This window comes from Lissotriton vulgaris, chromosome 4_1 (assembly GCF_964263255.1).
Source record: "Lissotriton vulgaris chromosome 4_1, aLisVul1.2, whole genome shotgun sequence".
Classification (NCBI taxonomy): Eukaryota; Metazoa; Chordata; class Amphibia; order Caudata; family Salamandridae; genus Lissotriton; species Lissotriton vulgaris.
Window position 1 is genome coordinate 252,328,066 of NC_141691.1, and position 24,807 is coordinate 252,352,872.

The window sequence follows — 24,807 nt, forward strand, 5'->3', positions numbered from 1 at the left end:
TTTTTGTTTTTTGTTTTTTTAGATGAATTGCACTCTGTTATCAGATCTTTTTAAGTGTCCATTGTTGTAAACATTTTTAGCTCTGCCCATGTAGACAAATAACATTTCAGAAACTAGGCAATAAACTTTGTCTAGCGTCCGTCTTTCAAATGGCTCTAACGAATCCATTGCACTAAGGGAAAAACCCAGTCATCCCATAAAATACTGGGGAAGTCAAGCGGGTATTTATATTCAGAAAAGCTCATTCTTTACTTATTGGTTTTATTTCATATTCTTTTCCAAATTCATTTTCTATATCAAAATATTATACATTGTAATGAGATTTAAGATAAATTGTTCAACAAAACATTGCACCCTGTATCTCAATCTATATAGTAAATAATTTGCAGAACGCATAGCAAACGTATCTCTATAAAACCTCTACATTACTCTCTATCATTCATCCAACCCACCAGCTACCACTTCTCTATTACCTTTTTACACATTTAGAAAAACATGCAACTATTGTGAAATCGGCTTCTTATATGGAAAGAATCAATGTAAATGACCTATACAGATATTTTTTTCTCAATTTATAGCAATTCCTTTAAAGGCTGTACTGTCAGCGCTGTTACTTTTCTTCTATTTCAGCATATCAATGCACTACCATACTCCACATATTCATGAACCCACGCATATCAAAGGACACACACTTAACCAAGCTTAGTCAATCAACCTCCCTCTTCAGAATCTAATAATTTATCCTAGTTTGTGGTCAGATCATCACACAATCCGTTTTACATTGATAACATTACTCTGCCCAAACGCACTACTCCTCAAAGGTCCATCCAAAAATTGGAATCGCATAAACATGAAATCCCTTTGCGATACCCTGAACCTTGAGATACCAGCTGGGATGGACAATGTAGACAACTTTGAGAAAAATCGCCAACTGGCAATTGAAGGCTATTAAGTCATGCTCCTCTACAGAGCAAAACCCCTGTTACCAGGCATCATGAAGCATCACAGTGGCTTTCCACTGATTTAAAAACTGCCAAACTTAAAACACGTCAGGCCGAAAGGAAATGGCGGAAAACCTATTCGAAAGAATTCAAAGAGCAATACAATCTTCGCCTGATGGCCTACAAAAAGCTATCTTGGAGGCTAAGTACTTTCTTTACCAACAAAATATTAAATTCAAATGATAAAACTAAGGATATCGTCAATCTAGTAAATGAGCTATCTAACACTGATCGAGTGACACCCCCCCCCCCCCCCCATCATTACCTTTCAGAAATTATGCAGTGATCTAAATTTCTTTTTTAAGACCAAATGAGAAAAATCATGAATCCATAGATTCCAGCCACAAGGACATGCAAAATGCAAAATTTCCCATGAAACAATAATTCTGATTCTATGGCAACTTTTTCCTGTCGTAACACCAATGCTGCTAGGGAGATTTTCCTCATGTGCTGACTTTACATTTTTCCCATTGTTCATGGCGAGCTCAGCTTGTCATGACACACGAGCAGTGTACTGCATGACGAGCTGAGCTCGTCCTGAGCAGCGAAGGGGTTTTAATAAAACAACTTTTAGAACCACTTAACAGGGTAAAATCCGGCTTCCCTAAAGAGGTCTGGACCCCTCGTATAGAAAAACTCATCTTTACAGCCTTCCCTGAGGGTATCCTCTCCCTATTGAATTCTTCCTTGACCCAAGGGATTGTGCCAGTCGCCTTTAAAGAAACCGTGATTATTCTGTTACAAAAAAACCAAGACGTAAACCCTCAGAAGTTGGAGAATTACAAGCCCATATCCATTCTCCCTTTTTCAGACAAACTCTTTGAGACAGATGTAGCCAAACGTCTCCAACTTCATACAAGAAACCAATTTTTTATGGTTAACTGTTTTATTGTTGTATTAAAGACAAAACAACCAAATAGCGAGCATACAAAGACCAAAAGCACTGTCGGCAAACAGTAAGCTGTCTTCATGGGCTACAAAACCCTGATAACCCACCCTTCCTCAAATCAACCTTGTCTTGATAAGTACAAAATCAAACCGCACTCCCCAAGATTAAACCAGAGTGGGTGGTGCCCCATCTTCTGGCAATCGCAGCAAGCATGGGTATTTAGGGCATGTGAGCTCACGGAACCCCTGCGCCAATAGAGCTAGAAAGGGAAGCCATGCTTCCTGAAAGTCTGTGCCACTTCCAGTGAGTGTTATTTTTTTTTCTATGTCCAAGGTGTGTTAAAGGCGTGTCAACCATCCAGTATGTTGGGGAGGGGTGGGTTTGGGGGGAGGGAGACCAATTTTGTAGACCCACACTAGACCGACGTTCAGCTTCCAGTGGAGCAGCAGTCCATGTTTAAAACGGGCTGCATCCTTTTCAACACTATTCATGACCCAGGCCCCAAGTATATATCCTCTGGGATTCAGATACCCCCCCTGAGCGCACTCGGAGATCTGTGCATATGAATTTATTGGTAGTCCCAGATTTATACGCAAACTGACAGAAGGGTCACGTTTTTCAATAAAGGGACCTCAATTGTGGAATTCTTTGCCCAGCACCATGAGACAAGAAACAGACTACATGCGTTTTAGGAAAAAGCTGAAAACATGGCTTTTTACCCAAGCTTACAGTTGTACACAGACTTTCACAAACGTTGACTTCGTAACTCCGCGCTAAGAGACCTGATGATGTATGTGCACTTTAGAAATTTCCTTGATCATAACTACCCTATTTCTCACCTTATACCACTCTACATATCTCCTCTACCTCCCCTCTGACTCATCTCAAACCTCTTTCTACCATTCTTTCCAAAGGAACTACCCTATTGCCCACCCAATACCTCTATCAATATATCCTCTAACTCCAATCTCTCATTCATGCCAAACGCCATAGCCCTACTGGGATCCTCAAAATAACCCTTTCTAGACTCTTCCCTTCTCTACCTTTCCTTGCACCAGCTCATATCTCATTTACTACTCCGATTACCCCCCCCAAAAACAAGGCTTTCACAACCCTTCCCTCTCACTTGTTCCCCTCCACATCCCATTTATTTTTCCCAAGATCGCCTATAGATACGAGCTCCAAAATATCCCTCCACTTTATTTTTCAATCCTAATTGCAGAAGAACATATCCACCACCATCCAAACTAGCTGATTATCATTTTATTTTCTTGCCATCCTATCCAAAAGGTAATCTAATAAGGTATTTATATTGCTTGCTTTATCTTTTTTTTTTTTTGGTAAAAATATAGATTGGCTGTGATGGGGGAAAAGGTGATCTGCCGTAACTTCCACAGATATCCATCACTATCTATTTTACATATTGGTGGCGAGTACCAACTTTCCATCATTTGCATTCTTGCAGGACCCTTCTTGTAACTATTCTTTTGCCATTATTCTCTTTAACCTTTCCCCTGATTTGTGTTCATCTTAAGAACAGATACATTTTTTTAAACTTAATATTATCCTTCTGAATTCCGTGAACAGTGAAATTCATATTGGCTTTTGTCTTCTGTAGGAATTAGCCTATCTTGCATAATCACATTTTGACTGTTGCTCTGAATTTTAAACAACTACCATAGTTAAAACTTTATCTGCTTTAAGCATGCCATGATCAACTTGTAGGACTAGGTTAAACCACACAGAACATACCTCCCTGGATAAGGTTTCCTGTTCGAATGAATACTTTTATTTAAATCATTGTGTTTTTGATTTACCCCCAGTGACTTGTTGCTAAATACATATAATTCAAACACCGCCTAGACTAAGTGCTTTAAAAAAAGAAAATAGGATTTTGCATACACATGTCGATCAATTGTTTCCTCAAGTGTGGGATTCTGATGGTTAAGAAGGCATCATTGAATCTTGTAGGAATACGGTTTTATTATTTGGTGACAAACACATTAGTACATAGGGTTTCCAGAGTCCGATAACTACAACGAATGAGTTCAGCCACATATGATTTTATAGTTTCTCTTTCTTTTAATTTGGGGTATAAATATTAAATGGTTCAGGACGTTCTGAGGTTTGAGTCAAATGCAGTAAATGAAGCCTGGTCGCTGGCATCCACTTCTCTACGTGAATCAATAGGAGTGAATTGTTCAAATCGTTCCTGTTCTTATGCACCCTGAGGATTAACCCCTTGCGTGCTGGGCGTATTCCCCGCCTGTGCTGACTCCGCCTTGCGCGGGTGGAGTCATGAGGGAACGGTTCCGTCATCAGCACAGCTCAACCGACGCTGATGACGGAACCGTTCCGTCATCAGCATGGAAGGGGTTAAGGAGAATGGATTTGTTTCTATTGGAGTCTAATGAATTCCCGTCAATTGCTGGTTTGTAATTCTGACACCGAATATGGCACTTTTACCAATGTATGCATGGTTGATCCAGATGTTTAAAAATTAATGGCAGTGGTTGATTACTGCATGCTAATGCTTTGGCATAAATAAAGGTCTACATTGTCTAAGACTGAAACCAAGTATTGGCGAAAGACTCTTGTGATTGCAGTCCAGTGTGTGGAAAAATGAGCCAGCAATTCGATAATTCATACTACCGGAGTCTTCAACCTGAGGACCTGAACCTTCTGAATGATGGCGGTAGTTGTAGGTGAGCTTATATCTATAGTGCTTGCTCCAACTATACAGATTCGAAGTATAAAATATGCAGTCAAAATCAAGTCTATCTTTATTTTTAATTTATTTAAAAGAACATACTTTGTTTTTTATGAGAAGTTTATGAATTTTATTTCGCATGTGTATGCATTTTTAAGCCGAACTTCAGTGCATGACTAACCTGTCTGCAGCCGTCTCTTCATAAAGTGGTTTGAAATTAATGAGGGAAATAGCTACCACGTGCGAGTCATTTCTGTCAAGTGCTTAAGAACCTGTTGTAAGGAGAGATGACCACCGCATGTGGGAAGGTAGCATTCCTTAGCGTTCCTGTGTTAATGCAGATCACCACATTATCTCCAAATCATGCTTTCATCTTGCATGAAAGACCTACACTAGTCTATCTCCTTTGCTGAAATCCTCTGGCATCCCTGGCACAAATGACACTATCGTTTTTTCTACATTCCAACATAGTGCAAATTGTGTTTACCAGATATCTGTACTGCAATATGGTCGTGTCACTCATAGCATCAGTATTTATATGTTCTTGTGAACTATACTTTTCTTGCGCACACTGACCTTTCAGGTGGGTGCAAGGTAACGGGTCACTAGTCCATTTGGTCATATGTTTACGGTTGATGGTGCACCTGCAAATGATGCCTTAAGAGTGGTGATATTTTGTAAATCTAGTTGATGAGCTTGTACATTACTGGCGTTCCTTATTTGTATGGCTAAGTTTCATTTTTCGTTCTGTATATTTGCAAACATTGCTTGTGTTGGTTTCTGTTGAAATGCATTCTGTTTTCTGACACTGATGCAAAAGCTGCCTAGAACCTTTGCTTTCAGCTGGACATCAGTATGTGGTCATCTACAATAAACCCTAATTTAGCTTCACCTGATGTTTTCCTTCAGTTACCACATATTTTGGTTATTAGTTTTCACTGAAAACACTTTTCACTGATTCCCCTTTTTAGCAGTTCTCCTGCTTCATTGTCACGGAGTTATTTACTTTCCAGTGAAGGTTCTGTGACCTGTCCCGATGCTTTGCCACATAAAACAAGTGAAGAAGTTGGTAAATTATGATGATTATTTACTTTAAAAAAAATGTTGTACTAGGCTTATGAAAACCCTAAACATTAATCAGGTTAAACAAATTTTATTGGCATTTGTTGCTCAGCAGTGCACATATATATTATTGCCTAGCCCCTGTGACTCCCTTCTGGCTCTTCAGAATGTCCTGCCCATCTGGGCATCTGGTTTCTCCTTCATGTCTCCTCCTCCCCTGTGGCTGCCTGCCGAATTATGCATGCTAACGGCAATCGTTGCCATCCATAATACCATTCAAACAGTCCCCCATCAACAATCCTGCCCGCCACCCCCTCCCCTGCTGCTGTCGACCAACCTGCCAAGATGCCTCTCACTGTATACATGTTCTGGGTCTCACTTGCTTACGTCTGAGCTGTGTCTTGCTCATATTGCCCACCATGTTTGTGGATGCTATGGCCCGCTCATGCCTCACCTTCAGCCCCTCCTTGAACCAGGCACCTGGGGCTGGCCGGTTGGGATCCAGCCTGTGGCGTGCCAGGTGTGGACTCCAGGTCCTCATTCTTCAGGTCGCCCACCAACACCCCCCCCAGGCCCGGGCCCTCTCCAGTCGTCCTATGCCTCTCTTTGCATTCCGAAGCAGTATTCTATGTTCGCAGCTTGCCCATTTCACTAGTTCCTGTTTCCAATGGTCTATCCCCGGACCTGCTGTGGACTTCCACTTGCTGGTTAGTTCACATTTTGCTAGTATATATGCTAGGTCTTGAAACCTGGCTGTGACCTTAGTTTTAGCAGAGTGGGGGAATAGGTTGAGCAGCACATGACTGGGGGTGCATGGGATCTCCTTCTCAGTGACGCGCGCTGTCTCCCTAGCCACTTTTTACCAGTACCCCTCTATCTGCGGGCAGCGCCACATCCTATGAATGTAACTAGCCCTTCTCTCCTGGCAGCGGGGCTGCTCTCATCCTCCCGGTAAAAAAGGCAATTAATTCTGTCCGTTTTTATACTCTGCATAGGGCTTGTATTACACCTAATTAATTGGAATCGTGTGTTGTGGAATACCTTGGTGGCTCGGAGCAGCGTATTTCCCCAATCCTTATCTGTTATAGGACTCCCAATGGCTGCCTCCCATTTATCTTTCAGGCTCTCCAGTGGCCCCATGGAGTCCCTCCGAATGGCTCGATAGAGGCATGAGACCGCCTTAATGACCCCACCTGCTAGACTTGTGTATTCGCATGTAGAGTGAGTAGGTGGTTCAAGTGTCCCCTGACCCCAGTGCCTGCGCATAGCTCCGGTGACCGGCCCACATAATAGAAAGTGTCCCTGTGGAATATACCAATTGGCTTTGAAGGCCGCGAACGTGAGCAGTTCCCAGTCTCCGTATAAATCTCCTATCTTAGTGACCCCCGCATGCGCCCAGTCCTCCAGCCCCCTCCAATGACCCCCCCCCCGTGTGGAAGCGCCTCTAATAACGCCACGGACATCTCTGGGGAGTAGGGACGTTTGGTTTTGATCTTCTGAAGACACCTTACCCAGCTATTTCTTATTACCCTATGCTCTGAAGAGTTTATGGTGCGCTGTTTAATGGTGCCCATGAGTGTACTCATGACAGCTGCTCTATTCGGGGTGAAGGGGGCTGTTCGCATGTCCGGGTCCAGACTTCCCGCCACTCACTGTGTAAACCGTTGGAGCTGTCCCGCCAGATAGTAGTTCTCCATATCCGGCACCGCTAGGCCCCCTTCGGCTTGCGCTCTTCGCAATGTAGCCAATGCCACTCTGTGCCTGCTGGGGCCCCAAATAAAAGTAGCCAGAAGCGAGTCGAGAGAACGGAACCACGCCCTAGGGATCCACACTGGGAGTGTGGTAAAAAAATATAGCAGCCGGGGTAATGCCACTATTTTCAGCAGTGATATGCGTCCTGCCACTGACAGGGGCAACGTTCCCCAGAACGCCATACTACCTTTAGCGATCTGAGAGCCCCACCTTTATTTCCCTCCTGAACGTCAGAGATTATGATATACTCTAACTCCTACGTATCTGAAACACTGTGGTTCCCATTGTAGGTCCCCCAAGTCTGCAGAGCCTCTTTTGTTATTGGGAAAATCCATGACTTCTGCCAGTTAGTGTTGAGTCCAGAAAGTGTTCCGAACTCGTCCATCATACGCCGGGCTACCCCCAACGCTGCCACGGAGTCCTTCAGGAAAAGCAGGAGATCATCCGCATATAATGCAATGTGGTGTCTGCTCTGCCAGTTTAATACCCTCATATAGCATCTCCGATCGTGCCACACACCTCAGTGGCTCTATCGCCAGCGCGAACAAAAGGGGGGGGGGGGAGAGGGGACACCCCTGCTGTGTGCCCCTCTCCACATTGTATTGCATGGAAATGGTGTAGCCCGTGTGTACCCTTGCCACCGGGTCTTTATAGAGTAATTTAACCCATTGGATGAATCCCTGCCACAGCCCCATCCGCAAGAGCACTGCATATAAAAATTCCCACTCAAGGCTATCGAATGCTTTCTCGATATCAATAGCGAAGATCGCCCCATCCTGCACCTCTGCCTCACCGTGTTGTAGCACTGCAAACAGTCACCTAATGTTCAGGGTTGTGTTTCGGTTAGGGATGAATCCCGCTTGATCCGAGTGCACCAAAGAGGTCATATGCGGTAGCAGCCTGATGGCCAATATTTTACTGAGTATTTTAAAATCGAGATTTAGCATCGATAGGGGTCTGTATGCTGAACACTCTGTTGGGGTCTTGTCAGCTTTGAGCAGGGGGATCATTACCGCCTCTCTCGTGAGTGGTAACCCCCCACTCTCCCACGCTTCCACGTATAGTTCCACTAATCTGGGTGCCAGCTCCACCATGTATGTGGCATAGAATTTCTGTGCCCCGAGTTTTCCCTCGCTCCATACCTTTGACTGCCCCCCAAATCTCCTTTTCAGTGATTGCAGCATCTATCAATTCTGCCTCCTCCGCCTCAAGGGTATGGAGCGGGAGGGGTGCCAAGTAGTCCGCAATTCTAACTGTGTCCCGATTGCCAGCGCTTTTGTAAAAGCGGGCATAGTACTCCTGGAATCGGTTACTAATCTCCTCTTGCTTATGTAAAGGGCACCTCCCCTGGTCATGAATCTTAAGTAAGGCACTGCCCCACCTATTCGGGTTAGCGAGCCATGCCAGCAGTCTCCCCGCTTTATCCCACTCCTCATGCGTCCTATCCATATATTTCTGGTAGTCAAAGCCGCGTAGACGCTCCTCCTGCACTGCCACCTCCTCCTTGGCCTCCAGGAGCTCTTGCCCCAATTCCGGGTGTTCCGGACTTCTCCGCTCCAAGTTCCTGAGTACCCAATCTGCTCTCTGTCTGCTGTAAGTGTCCTACGGACCCCGAATTGATGTAGCCATGCACCTCCCCCCCGATTACTGCCTTGAAAGTCTCCGAATCCGTAATTCTAGAATCAGTGGTGCCCGCATTATCAGCAAAATATTGTATGATGTGTTCCCTAGTCTCCTGTTGAAAGACCTGGTCTTCCAGAGCTTCCGGCTTGAGGCGCCATGTCTGGATGGGCTGCGATATCTCCCCCAACCCCCCTTCCCCTTTGTACCTAAGCATGAGTGGGTTTGGTCTGAGACCGTTCTGATCAGGTATTCTGTTCCCTCCACCCCCCCTCCCCCCCCCCCCCTCCCCCCACCCCCAATCTGAGTGTAGAAGTCTGGTGTGCTTAAAAAGGTGTCTAGCCTGACGTGCAATTTGTGAGTGTGGGATAAGTGCAAGTAGTCCCTATCAGCCGGGTGTGCGCTACGCAAGGCATATAAAAGTCCCCAGCGAGCTTGCCAATCCTTAATCTCTGACCACAGCGTGTACTGGAGTCTCGAAGAGGCGGGTGCGATCGGGCCAGTTCGGGATTTGCAATACAATTTAAAATCTCCCCTATTAGGACCGCCCCAGTCCTGTATGGTGCCAAAATCCCCGACGGCTGCTCCAGAAACCTAACGTGATCTACATTTGGGCCATATACATTGACCAGTATGATATCCTATTCGTCAAGTCTTCCGGAGACAACCACATACCTCCCTTCCGGATCAATTTTGTGCTCAATGGGCTGGAAGGGGACTCCCGCCAGCACCCAGATCAGGACGCCCCGGGCAAATGCGGAGTATGATGTGTAAAACGCCTGCCCCCTCAATCGCCTGGGCAACTCCTCACTTTCCTTGTCTAGTGTGCACTCACTGTAATGCACTTGTGTCCAACCGTGTGCCCTGCCTTGCCTGCAGCTTTAACCGCTATACTCTGCCTCTGTTAAGTTCTCCCAGCGCTACCTTCTATGCGCGGCTGCCATTTTGCAGCTCTTGTTCAAGGCATTGAGTGGTGTGGGGCGCCTGGGCTTTTGGCCGCTCTGTTTGTGCAAGTGTTCCGACCCCTACTATGTTGGGGCCGGCGCTCTAGGCCCGTGTCCAGTATTTGCGAGTGGGTACTCACATGACCCAGCGCCGTGGCTCCGCTCCGCGCCTGTTCAGCGCCGCCTCCTTACTTGTGCATTCCGGGACTCAAGTCTGCCGGCAGTGTTCCCTCTCAATGCCTCGTGGCTGCTGATCGGGATGTTCAGCGGTACTCCGTAGTCTGCACAGCGTCCGCCCCAGGGTCACTACCACCGCACGGCCGCCATTTTGACCGGCCCGCTTGCAGTTTAAAGCTTAAATAGGGCTTTCAACCCACGGTTACACTTTTGCCCTAATGTCCCAGTGGTGCCGACACCACATGGGCCGGTTTCTGGGCTTGGGGTCCCCCTCTCGGGCAGGATGGTGCCGGAGAGGGGATCACCGGCGGGATCTCCGATTCAGGCTCCCGTCTCCGTCTCCATCGCGTCGGGCCACGCCCCCCATATGCCAAGTACAACAATGAACCTTGGATTCCATTCTTCCTTCCTTGGCTGCCCTTGCTGACAAAAGGGATTGAAATCTACCCAATTGTGAAGGTTCTTGGTTGCTCTGATTTACTTCAAATACAAGCTGCTTTATTACACCAGTGATAAAGACAAGGTAGCTGTCAATAGTACGGGAAATGCCTTCTACTATGCCGCCGTTAGAAATGGGCGTCTCTAGTTGGCAGAGGTAGGTACCTTTTTCCAAATAGGGACCCTTGCTTCTAGTCTAAGAAAGGGGGATACACACGCTAGATAACCCCTGCTCACTCCTTCGGTAGCTTGGCACGACCAGACCTGCTTATCCCAAAGGCAATGTGTAAAGTATTTGTACTCAAAACACACAGTAACACAGTGATAACACCACAAATGGACCCCACACCAGCTAAGAAAAAATAAAGATCTTTCTATAAACTTAACAAGACAAACGACCAAAATCTAACATACAAGTATTAGGAAAAATTACTTTTAAAAGGTTTTGGCAAATGAGTCCATAAACTATGGACACATGATTTTTTTTGCAAAAATACCTGTTGCAACAAAATTCACCAACCCAAATATTTGTAGCGATGGGAAGCATCGAAAAACAAAGTTGTGTCGATTCTGAGACTACTTCAATCTGCGGGTGATGTGCTGGAAAACTTGCCGCACAGACTATGCGTGGAAACTCGGGCTGCGTCTGTAAACTATGCAGCAGTGTCTAGCAGTATTTATATATTTTTTTTCTTTCAGCCGCGATCCCTCCATGCATCTATTTTTGCAGTGGCGACAGGCACTGTCTTTTTCAGCAGTGGCGCGGTGATGAGTGGAGATTCTTCTCGCACCATGTTGCGTCAGGAAAACTGCCCCAAGAGCGATGCGTTGATTTTCTTGTGTTGCTTTTCCAGCTCCCAGCAGCAGAAACAACCCCAGTGGCCCCAGACAGTCGGATGCACTTCCTGGCAGGTAAAACTCCCAGCAAGGAAGTTCAGGGGAGCTGAGGGTGAAGTCTTTGTGTTCCTGAGACTTCAAAACAGGAGGCAAGCTCTACTCAAGCCCTTGAAGACTTTCCTCAAGCAGGGGACACAGCAAAGTCCTTCTTGTTTCCTTGGCAGAAACGGCAACTGCAGGCCAACCCCAGACACACAGCAAGGGCAGTACTTTTCCTCAGTTTCTCCAGCTCTTCGCCTTGGCAAAGGTTCCACTTGATTCCAGAAGTAGTCTAAAGTTCAGGGGTTTTAAGCCTTAAATTTATACCCCAAAATGTATTTATTCTCTTTGTGCAGAGAAGCCTTGTGCTCAGTCAAATCCAGTTCTGTTCTCTCTGGTGCAGCTTCCTGGCAGGAGGTGGAGACCGCATTGTGGAAAGCAGACCAGTCCCATTCAGGGGAAAGGAATTCCTCCTCCCTCCCCTTCCCCCCCCCCCCCCCCCCCCCCCCGACCCAGCCCCCCTGGGAACGCAGGCCGGTTCTATTCAACCCAGCCTGACTAATCAGGCTCTCTGGAGCTACTGCACTTCCCCAGCCCCTGTCTTCCAAAAGCCAGACATGCAATACACAAACCTAGCAGAGGCTCACTGGATGGCTAAGCAAGAAAATACATACTTTCTGTTATTTTTAAACACAGAATGTAAAAATCACCCTACCCTAAAAGATGCATTTTAACATTCTGAGTTCAGGCATACTAAATTGTATTTCCCTACCTTGTTACCGGGGGTAGTTATGTCTAAAAGATGTTATAAGTAAACGCCTGATTCGATCCTTTGGGAACAGGTAGCCTTGCAATAGTGAAAATCGAAATTGGCAGTAATTCACTATACGGACATTCCACGCGCACCAGGGCATGTCCTACCTTTCACATACAATGCACCCTGCCCACAGGGGTACCTTGGACCTGCCTTAGGGGTGTCTAACGTGTAAGAAAAGGGAAGGTTTGGGCCTAGAAAGTAGTTACACTTGCCAAGTCGACATGGCAGTATTAGACTGCCCACGGGATGTGTAGTGGCAGGTCTGAGTTACCTTTTCAGAGCTACTCATGTGGGTGGTCAATCCGTGCAGCAGACCCCCTATTAGAATTTGATTTACCAGCCCAGGCAAACTTAGTGCACTTTACTAGGGACTTACCAGTAAATCCAATATGCCAATCAGGGAGAACCAGTTGTAACCACAATTTACAGAGGAAGCACTTTAACTTTGACACTGATCAGCAGTGGCAAAGTGCCAAAGCATCAAAGCCAGTAAAAATGACATCCCACACAGCATCAAAAATACAGGAGGTAGACTTGGCATCTTTGTTATGGTTTCCCCTGACTTTTTACCTCTTAACAGCAGACCATTTCATTTTCTCAAGGAAGTCCTTTACTCAAACGTTTGTTTACATTGTTCATTCCAAGAACCATTGACTTGCATATTGAATACTCTGCTCAGGAGGAGATTCCTGGCTTAACAAAAATCTTGCAATTCTATGTTAGTCATTTTTAATCCCTTGGTCAGGGATTCCTATTGATCTAATTAAGAGCAAAGGTAGAAAAAAGAGGACCATTTGTGTTAAGATCTGGGCTCCAGTTATGGAATGGATATAAGGGAAATTGCTTTTCTGTTCAATAATATAATGTGGTCTTATGTTTTATCTGTTTTTTTTCTCTTGCTGCGCAGTTGGGACTTATGTAATATGTTCTGTTTTCTATCTGCTTTCCTTGCATAAAATGGGGTAAACACCTGATGTAAAAAAACTTTTAATGATCTAATTAAGCTTTATTTGCTTTCTTTTGTGTTTAAATGAGGGAATATAGACTGAATGTGCAAGGGTATGAAGACCAGCTTCTTTTTAAAGATTGACCAACCCTATCAATCTAGAGCTATAGCCAAACCCACAACCAAATCCCAGAATTGAAGCAGTTATTTTATACTCTTCCTTTATTCAAAGAGGTAAATCCTTTATCAAAGGAGTTGAAAGCGAGGAAAAACCAAAACTAGAGGACCGTTGGGTGATAAATGTTGTATGCTGGGTATATCTTTACACTGGTCGAATAGGACGTGCTAAGGAGATGCCCCTTTATTCCCCAAAGAAGTATTAAGGAAACTACAAACCTTGTTACTGATCCAGGGAATAGAGCCTAGTGGCACACTAGTAACCCTGCCTGAAAGTTGGTCTAATCATTAGTTTTGATTTTTGTAAGACTAGTTATTCTAAATATATCTTAAGATATTCCTGTATTGATACTGGGGAGTCTCCAGTCCTTATGAGGATATTAAGTTGGCTCGGAACCATAATGTCCTAGTAGTTAAGAAGGATTCACTTCTTGAGGTAGATGAAACCATTTTTTTGTCAAAATTGGTAATTTAGCAGACATAGTACATATTTTTATTTGTAGAGATCATGATTTTTTTTTCATTGCCACTCCTCAATATCAAGTCACTCTAGGAACCTTGTGGCTCTCTTCTCAATTCCAGTTCCATATAAATATTTGCACTGAATGATTCGGTCTCGATACCATATGTGCACTAACTTCCCCTAAAAACTAACATTTCTGTAGTGGCTTGTTATCAAAAATCTTGAATGCTTTTCCGAATCTAAATCAAAGCAGTCACAATCTCACAGGCCTTTGTATGCAACACTTGGTTTCTAATATAGGATCCGTAACTATGCCTGTGTAGACTAGACGTTTCAATTGAGTAATACTGGACATCTTTGGAGCTGTATACAGTGCCAACATGTTTACTGAGTTGTATCATGTAGTTGTGCACCATTGTTACTCTTGAAACAGGTGAGAAATGCAAATTGGCATTTCAAGCTCTTGTAGGGAATTTTGCGAACAATGTAATACCAATTAGGCTTTGTTTTACCCCCTGTATATTTTTTTTTAAAGTAATTACGGAAGCAATGATCTCTGCTTTCATCTTTCATATAATCATTTTAGATTGATATTCTAATTTTTCCTAATCCCCCTAATGAGCATGTGAAACAAGTGAAAGTAGTTCTTAAAAGACTTAACCTCCTTGAAGCTCAACCTGTAAGGTTCCTCCACATATCTTCAAGTGGATACTTATGTATGCACTGTTCTTCGAAGGAATAGAAGTGGATAATCGCAGGGTAAAGAATTGTCCTGTTCAACTTTCATTGAAGAAATTCCGTGATTCCTTGTATTGGTGAACTACTATATGAAATTCACCAAGAATTGCTATACCTTAGTGTCACTCATTACTGATTGGCTCAAAAGGGGAATACTTTTCAAATGGATTTACAATGCTACGCTGTCCTGAAAGCATTTACAAGAGCTCATATATTTGCATCTTATACTACAAAGCAATTTTTAGAGACTTGAGTTTCCATCTGATTATGCCTTGTGAGCTGTCTTCATTCAACAAACTTAGGCAGTGAACACCTAGTTGGTGATTACTCACCCAGTTCACGGCTCCGTTTTTTTCAATGTTTTTTTTAATCTTAATTACCAAACTACCAAATGTATGTTATTTTCTTTCCCTGTAACTTCCTGAGAGAGTGCCTCAAAAAATAGAAATTTTTTCCTTTCAGTGAATTTGTCTGTTGCTCCTTACCTAAACATAACCCACGAGACCTACGTCTGAGCATTACAGTACTCCCTGTCATTTGGAACCTAACTGTACCCAGCTGATGAGCCCATACCCAGTGTGTAACTGGTCCTGGGTTGCAGTTCAGTAAGGACCTGGCAGTCTGGACTGGAGTGTTCCCATGAGGAGCAGGGTCAAGACTGATTTGCATATGGCTGGATCTAAACTGAGGTGCCATGGTGAGCAAAAGAACAATGGGTGGGGAATCTACCCTGAGCAATTGCCAGCAGTTAGACACATAAAGCATTACTCACCTTTTGTGTGTGCCATGGGAGCATGTGCCTGTTGCGGCTTGACCTAGAATCCCCTAGACCTAGATGGTGCAAGCAGTGTGATCAGCATCATGGGTTTCTTGGACAACCGCTTACTTGCATCTACATCAAGGTTGTAGGATTTACAAATGAGGAAGCGTTTCTACATGCCACTTGATGCATGTAAAGTGCCATCTTACCTAGAGAGGTGGGATCTGTAAGGTCCGGGGTATTCTCATAATAAATACTATTTGAAGGTTATCACTTGACCACTTAAATTTGTTTAATAACTGCTGTTTTAATAATTTGGTTACTATTAAAAATGTAAAACTTAACCTATGTTATCTGCCTTTTCTCCCTAGCTAATGATCCGTCAGAGCTACTTTGCCTCAGTTTCCTACATGGATTCACAAGTTGGTCAGTTGCTGAGTGCTTTAGACAAACATGAACTTGCCAATAATACAGTTGTTGTTTTTACTTCTGATCATGGTAGGTGCACACTTGTTCAACATTTGCTATATATTAAATACAGTACTTGCAAGTCCTTGCCTTCACAAGGTAAAATTCCCAGAATTGCTACATGTTTTCAGCTGTTAAAAGAAGTCGATATGTTTCATAGAATATTTATGGTCCTTCTTTATCCCACCCTTACACCCTTGGTTACCAATGATCTTATCCCAGTTAATCGCATTTAAATGTGCTTTTGTTCTACTCCGTTTTGTTCCCCTGTGTGTATTGTCTTGAATGTTCCTCTCCCTTGCACTCCTTGCTGGGAAATGTATTTTAGAAACGGCTCGGGCACCCCTTCTTTCAATTAATTTTTATTTAAAACTGTTTTAATAAAGAGATGTTCCGCAAAGCCCGAGAATCAGTTGGAATCCTTACTTTGACTCCATTCCTTAACTATATGGTAAGGCTGAATATCACGCTTTTTTAGAACGAATTTTATTAGTGGAAACCAAATTATTCAATAATTACATGATAATTGGAATTAACTCGCTAGCAAAATGATCTTTTGAAAAACCTCACTACTGGTGTCACGTCTTCCCGGGACACCTTTCTTTTCCCACACTTCCTAAGCATTTGTGACCAACACATTCTGACTCTATGACCACCCCAAAAATTGATCTGTCTGACTCAAACACAGATTTGCAGGTCCAGCTCTGAATCTGCGAATTCACAGAAGATGAACAAAAGCTGGTGTCTTTCTCTTGTGACCTGGATTAATGGATCCCCTTCAGATTCTCAGAGGTTCTCTGTAATTAAAACTTCAAATCACACCTGTCATTTCTAAAAAAAATAATGTTCATTCGTTAAATACTGAATGGATTTTCATTTAACCAAGGAAACGTGCTAGTTTCATGCCATGGTTGTGTAATCCTCTTCAACTTTTTGCTGTACCATAAAAAAATTATTCCTGTCGAATTTAAAATGGAAAGTACTCATTTATGGATCAAATTGTCTACCCTCTCCCCAAAGATTGATCTAATTGATTTTTTTTTTTTAATTCCACTTTTAAAGGAAACTCAAAATGCATCTCCCCGATCATGTCAATGAAGCTGCATAGTGATCACCAGGATAAATGCAAATCTGTTCCGGATACAATAGCTCTCCAGTGTGAAACGGATCGAGTGATGGCTAGTACTTACATCACCAAAGTTCACAGTACTACATCACAGATGTTATGGGTCCGCATTATCAGTAATAATTAATGCAGATGGGAGCTGATTGGGCCCCAAAAGTCTCTAGGGAGGGCTGTGGGATGTATCTCTTCAGCAAACGTTTCAGCCTGCTCACTACAATAGATAATGCCCTCCAGCCGTTGAGGAAGCCTATTTCAACATCCATACTAGTGCTAAACACCTCTTAGATAGTTCAAGTGCCATGCAGATGACACATTGGCAAGCAGTCCCAGGAAGAGTCCACTAGTAGCGCAAGCTGTGGCAAAGGAGACCATTGCAATTCCACCGTACAACCTTGGGATATTCATATGCTGAGTGGAAAAGACGCATTGGGGAGACCACACTGCCTACATGCAACTGGGTTATGCTGCGAGTTTTTAGTTTTCATTTTAATTTTTTTTTTAAGGAGTGTTCATATCTAATAAGTAATTTCAAATGTACCAATTTGTGATTGTGGTTAAATGGGGTCTCTTTGACCTGTGCTCGGCGTTAAGCCCTGCTCTTATTGCAAATCTGTTTTCCCCCTGTTGAATTTCCATTTTTACCTAACTTTAAAGGGTAAGGTAGTTATGTTGGCAGTCAAACCAGCCTACCTTGAGTGAAATCACACCCGACCACTGTGCACTGTTGCGAAAACTATTTTAGTTTATTTTCCAATTCTTATTCGATTTTTAAATTTCAAAATCGGTTTGAGTTTATAAGCAAATCTTTTCAATTCATTACATTGAAAACCTCATTTTTAATTGTTGCAATTATTTACACATTGATACATTTGGCAGCAAAATTTGTACAATAAACAAAACATGACAAATTCTCCATTTCATTATTCATTAAGATGCCCGATGCATTTCGAGCCTGATGAGGCTCTTCCTCCGGGGCCTGAAATTGAAACATATGTTTTAGAAAACAGATCGTTACATTTGGGACCAAGCATTTGCGTGAGTGCTCAGGCTGAGAAAAACCTCCACCTCATGACCACGTGATTCATGTGAAATCTGCTTACCCTATCTCTTCGTGGCGCAAACAAAATTCTGAAACTTACAAAGAAAATGCCATATAAACATCATGCCAATTCCGAATACCGAACTGGAATGAAATAACAGGGAACGCTTCGAGAAGAATGAACTCACCCTCGTAGAAAAATGCTGCGTTAGTCAATTCTACAAAGAAAAAACACCGACATCAGTTAACTGAATTCTCCTAAGCAACCTGTTTCAAAACCGCTGGACTAAGTGCATACCTGGGTAGTTCAACGGATGGACTCTTCTGCCTAATGGCATCCCGGTTGAGCTATATAAAGTCAGGCCGGATGTGGTTTCCCCACACCTGCGTAACATGTTTCTGGAAGCGCGGGACGCTGCCCTACTTCCTTTGGACCAGAGGTTGGCCACCATTGTGGTCATCCATAAGGTTGGGAAGCCAAGAGACTTGTGTCGCTCTTATCAACCCATCTCTCTCTTCAATGCTGAGCCTAAGATTCTTGCCAAGCTACTCGCCAATCGACTGATTGGGGTTATTGGCGACTTAGTGCATCCGGACCAGTCTGGCTTTATTCCTCATCACAACACTGCCCTTAACCTGCGTAGGCTCCACGGCGTCATGGCCAGGGCTCATACCCTGAAGGAGCCGGCGGTCCTTGCTTCTTTGGATGCCACGATGGCTTTTGATTCTCTCGAATGGAGTTACCTCTGGGCAGTGTTGTCGAAGCTCGGTTTTGGCCCGGTGTTCATTGCCTGGGTAAGGCTCCTTTATGCTGACCCACTGGCTAACGTTGCCGTCAATGGCCGCATCTCGGCATCTTTTGCCCTTCATAGAGGCACCAGACAGGGCTGCCCCTTGTCACCTCTTGTTTGCGCTCGCTCTTGAGCCGCTTGCGGCTATGATGCGCACACACCCGGACCTGCATGGCATAAGCTGGGCTCCTGGTTTCGAGGACAGAATCTCTCTCTATGCTGATGACATTCTGCTTTACCTCACCTCCCCCTGCAAGTCACTCATTGTGGCATGCGATGTACTTAGACTATTTGGCAGGTACTCTGGCCTCGTTATTAACTGGGCCAAGTCCTCCCTATATGTACTGAAAGGGGACACTCCACGCCTCCCTAGAGGCTGTAACATCCAGGTGGCCAGCCAGGGCTTTAGGTATTTGGGGATTTATGTTGCCGGTAGTGCGAGGGTGCGGTACGACCACCACTTGCTTCCCCCTCTTCAGCGCCTCCGGCATGATGTGGAGGGTTGGGGCAAGCTTCCACTCTCTTTACTTGGACGCGCGGCATTATTTAAGATGTCTTTGCCCAGGTTTTTGTATGCCCTGCAGAACACTCAGGATCCGGTCCCCGCTCGCTACTTTCGAGAGATTGAGAGCCTTCAACGTGCCTTGCTCTGGGATGGCCGCCCCCGCGTCGCTATCACGAAGCTCACACTTCCGTGGTACGACGGGGGTATTGCACTGCCGGATGTTCGCAGATACTACTGGGCCTCCCAGTTGGCGGCTATCAATCATGGGTTTTACGGCCCGGTAAACAACCCCGGCTATGCCATGGACAGGTGGCTTTTGGGTGGTGGCAATTACTATAGGGCGCTGTACTCTAGATCCTTTGACGGGCGGATGTCTGGTCCAACGAGAACCGCGGTCCACATTTGGCGTACAATCACCAAGGCGCAGGGCAGGCTGACTAGATTCACCCCTTTGTATGACTCCGATATTTTGGGCAGGTTATGGCACACCAAGGGCTTTGATAAATGGGATCTCATAGGTATTTCCAGGGTGGACGATATGATCTCTAAAGGCGAGATTAAGACCTTCTCCCAGCTACAGGCTGAGTATCAGCTGGGCGGCACGGAATCTTTCCGGTATGCCCAGCTGCGACACGCGCTGCTATCTGCTAAGCCGGCAGATGGGGCGATTCCAGAGAGCTCCCCGCTGGAGGACAGAGTGTTGGACGGCCATATGCCAGACAGTGCCATCTCACTGTCGTATAAGAAACTAATTAATGTTCGCACTGACCTCCTCGGTGTGCGGGAACAATGGGTGCGTGACGGCCTGGAGATCGAGGATTGGCAGAGCGCTGTGTCCTCCCCTAAGGAGGTTGCTATCTCCTCTCGTCTTCGGCTGGTGCAGTACAAGATTTTGCACAGAGTGTACGTGACTGGCCCCCGGCTCGTACACATGGGCTACTCGACCGATGGGCTCTGTCGTCGTGGCTGTGGCGCCTCTGCTACTTTTCTACACATTCTCCGGGAGTGCCCTGTCATAGCTTCATACTGGAGACGTGTGCACCGGATTATGGAGGAGGTGACTGGGGTAGTGGCGACTGCGGAAGCTAGGAGATGCCTCCTTAATATCTGGGAGCCATCTGATCACAATGTGGCCCAGACGCAGTGGGTGACCCTTGGCAACATGGTGGCCAAACGTGATATTGCACAGAAATGGGGGGGCTGCGACGGCTCCCCTGGTGGTACAATGGAAAGCCAACATGGATTGGTGTATGTTTAGGGAAAAGACAGTCTATGTTTCCAGGGGTAAGCCCAGAAAGTGGTCGAGAGTGTGGGGGGCTTGGAATGCTTACAGGGGAGATATTTGCTTGCCCCTGAACCTGTCTCTTTGGAGGAACATTCGTCGCCATAACCTGTGACACCAACTGTTTTGCGTTCTACAGCTGAATCCTGTTTCTTCCTTCCCCCCCCCTCCATCCTGATTTACTCTTCTGCACCTGTTCTCATGTGTACGCTGTCCCCTACCCCGCTCCAGCACCTCGAAGGTTTTTTTCTGTTCCATTGCCACTCTTCAACGCCCTTGGCGTCTTCTTCTTTCCTTGTTCTTTGTTCCTTTTATTATATAAAATATAAAAACAACCTTCATGGTACTGTCAAATGCTCTTGCACTATTGCTCTCCTGATTCACCGTGCTGCCTTGCCTCCGGGATGTTAGGCTGAATAGCTGTGTGCACTTTTTCAATAAAGGTTTTAAAAAAAAAAAAAAAAAAAAATCGAATAAGAATTGGAAAATAAACTAAAATAGTTTCGCAACAGTGCACAGTGGTCAGGTGTGATTTCACTCGAGGTAGGTTGGTTCAGTTTTCGGCTCGTGAGGACAAACTGGCTACCACTGTTGCACGCATATATCAGCCACATATAAACTGTTAAACTTAAGACTTATAAAACGTTCAAAGAATCAAACAGGTGTGCTTCTCCCCAGCATTCATTTTCGTGGCAGTCAAACCAGAACATAGGAAAAGATGCGTGCATTCTCACGCTGTATATTAAGACTGTATCCTCTCAGTGAGGGGGGGCGGAGGGGGGGGGGGGGTTAATCCTTAAATGCTACCTTGGCAGCTGAGTGCAACCTATGGTGGAGTAAAATAACTAATGTCAAATTCCCTCCCTTTTGCTTAGACTGGGGGCTAAAAAGAGGACAATGTCTTTTGGTAGGGGGCGAGGGAAGTAATGGGCACCGAGATCTGCTACAGCGAGGCCTCCATTTTTCAATGGGGACATTAGCACCTCCTTCTCAACCAAGGCTGCTCGCATCTCCAGGTCAGCTTAAGGAGCGCCTGTCACAGTTGCCAAAACTACCAGATGGGGAGGTGCACTGTAACATCAGCAAATAGATACAGTAACTGCAGTAATACAATCATTTTAATGAGTGAGATTTTCCCCAACATTGAGAATTGGAGACCTAACCAACTGACTATGCGACCTTTAAGCTGGTCAAGTGTTGCCCCAAAATTTACTCTTGGCTCATGGACATCACTAGTAACAAACACCCAAGTATTTGATGCTATCTGGGCTGCATCTGAGTGTGTATTCCATCGCTAGCTCGATAGGGATGTCTGCGAGTGAGAAATTTAGACTTGTTACAGTTTATTTGCAAACCAGAGTGGCCTCTAAATCGCATAACTTCCCTGATGACAAGGGGCACATTTTGTTCTGTCTATTTAAGGTGCAATAAGATGTTATGCGCATATAGGAAAAATAACAATAGGTGTACCCTCCACTGCAGACCTCGAGTAGAGTGAAAATCCCAGACAAAATCGGCCAGTGAGCAAGTTAAAGGCAGTTAACCTCGGTGTATTATACTAGACTGTTTTGGCAGAACAAGAAATTGCATTAGGGGTTCTAAGCATTGCACCAGTATTTTAGAGAATATTTTGTTGTCTATATATAATTAGTATTGCAAGTGGCCTATATGAATATCAAGAAGTGGCATCTCGCCCAGGCTTCAGCAAGACTATTATTGTTGCCTCTGTCATGGAAGGCAGCAAAATTCCCCTAGTAATGGGCGAGTTGAAAAGATCTGATCATCTAGGTGTCAGAAAGTCGATCTATTTTAAAAATTTGTCCAGGAGGCTGTTCCCTCCAGTCCTCGTTACTAGGGAGACTCCTGATGGCCCTTTTGACATCTTCCAGCCAATCCAGAAATACAGGATCAAAATTTGGCGATGTCTGCTGCATATGCACTCACCAAGAGAAGAGATTATCATAGGAATTTTGAAATGTAATGCTAATACACAAGATTTGTCCATGGTCACTAGTAGCCCATGCTGCTGTGCTGGCAGGTCTGTCGCCCCCCCCCCACCCCACCCCAATAAAAGTACATTTCAAGATACTGTAGCTTAGTAAGAGTAATTATTACATTTGTTGAATGCATAGGTGGTGGCCAACTGTTTCAAGTCTCTCCAGCCTGGTTCACAGAGATCCAAGTAAACCTAAGCTTGTATTTTTTGTTGCAATTTATTTAGCAAAGTAAAGGAATACAACCTGAACAAATTATGATATCTAAGTGTAACAATTCTGGACGGTGCAATAAAATTTACTAAAAAGGGAAGAGTGAGGTTTATAGATACATGAAAATAGGCAAGATCTAAGAAGCTGATATCCAGTAATCCTTGAATGACCCACCCCCTCAATATCCGTATGTCCCTCAGAAGTCATATGTAGTGAGTGGAGAAGTGCAAGGGGAGAGTTAATGGAGGGAGATCCTTGAATAGTGCTGGGGTGGAGAGGTTACTTCTTCAGGGACTGGATGTTGCAGACAACAGGCTGAAGGGGAGCAGTGATCATGGCAAGGGAGAGGAGAGCCCTTCACTGTGTGTTAGAGTGGTTCCCACGTCCATTGCTGGTGGGATGTGTGCGTTCTGGGCGAAAGGTGGAACGGGGGGGTAATGTCAGTTACCCTTGAACGAGGGATTCCTGTGAGCCAACATGTCTGGAAGAAGAGAGGGAAAGGGATGGGTTAGAAAGGGGGGGGGGGAGGATGAGAACTAAGAGGTAAAGGGTTCGCAAAGTGGGAGGAAAGGACGTAGGCGAGGCCAGGGTGATCACGAGTAGGGAAGGGAAGGAGAAGCCTAAGGGGGGGGAGGTGCATAGGGAGGGGAGGCGGGGTGAGGGTGGGCCATCAGTTTTTTTTTTTTTGGGGGGGGGGGGTTTATTTCCCCCCCTCGCCACCCCCCAGCTTTTAGGAATGCAAACTACCATAGAATATGCTTTTAATTCCTTCTCAGTGTGGCACACCCTGACTGTGTTGTTCAGCTTCTAATAATCAACATTGGCTTTATTGCTCGAATTTAATTTTACTTTGGAAAAACAGACGAGGCATTTGGCAAAGCAGGGACAGTTAGTTTAATTTAACACTTCGGCTGGGAGCACAGTTACAGAAACAGGTCTGAGGACTGTCTCAAAGTACAGTCTATTTGAGCACCATTATATACATTTCTTGGAGCATCATAAAACAGTTTGTGATCATTCCTCTTCCTAAAAATATCTATAAATACAGGTGGGTCTTGCAGTTCGTGGGTTAACAATTCCAGATGTCTGGCATGAGGAGCACAAGATTGCTGTGTTCGGTTTGACTGAGTATTCCTAACTTAATGTGGCATTTGCATTATGGGGTTATAGGAACACGGACCCACCGGCCACGTGTGCTTTGTTGGGGCCAAAAATCCTGGACCATTGTAGTGTTGCTGCCTATCTGTGGGATTAATCTGGGTTTTCCTGGTCTGGGTTTTTACTTGGTGGATTTGATGGGAACTACTCTCTGCACCACATTGTCGTCCGTCTTTTCCATGTTGGTAGGATAGGAAACCTAAATAAGCTATACAGTTTAACCTGCAGTTTGAGGCCCATAGATCCGAGCGACATTGCGAAAAGGGGGGCCGGGGGTGGGGGGGCTGGGGTTGCAGTGGACCAGACTATGGACGAATCTGCTGAAGAATTCGACATGAAGAATTTGCTCATTGCCGTGAAAGAATCTCACTTCCATTGAATCCAAAATGAACACTGTGTGCCAGGATAGACTCAATTATGCACAAGTTAGAAAAACAAGATGGCTGCATATCTGAATAAAGTATATCGATTGGTGAGAAAGTGGTCTTCTGTTTGTGAAAAGATGGTCAACATGGAGAAAGTGCTTAAAATCGCTGCCAAAAATGAGGACTTGGAAGTGAGGTTTCGCAGAAATAATACAAGTATTATGAGGATCCTGGAGTCTGCCAACATGGGTAGAATGAAGGCCTTTGTGGAATGCTTACACTCTACTCTCTTTGGTGCAGAGTCTTTTTCCAAAATGCTAATAGTTGAAAGGGCTCATTGATGTCCAGCCACACTGCTAGAATTCTAAAATATTGGATAGAGCTACAGCTCTACACCTGGCCCCAGCATTACTCTTCAATTGTAACACGATTTTCTCCTGTGCTATTTACTCAGACTTCACTGTTGCAGTACAAGAGGCTTTCAAGAAATGAATGC

General features: G+C 44.7%; 1 protein-coding gene across 1 annotated transcript in view; it reads left to right on the top strand.

Annotated features, from left to right (window-relative positions):
- Positions 1–24,807, top strand: part of IDS (iduronate 2-sulfatase) — a 120,611-nt gene that overhangs the window by 77,797 nt on the left and 18,007 nt on the right. Inside the window, exon 7 of the mRNA XM_086918612.1 lies at positions 15,742–15,868. Coding sequence (XP_086774738.1) covers positions 15,742–15,868 — 127 coding nt within the window. The remainder of the gene's footprint in view (positions 1–15,741; positions 15,869–24,807) is intronic.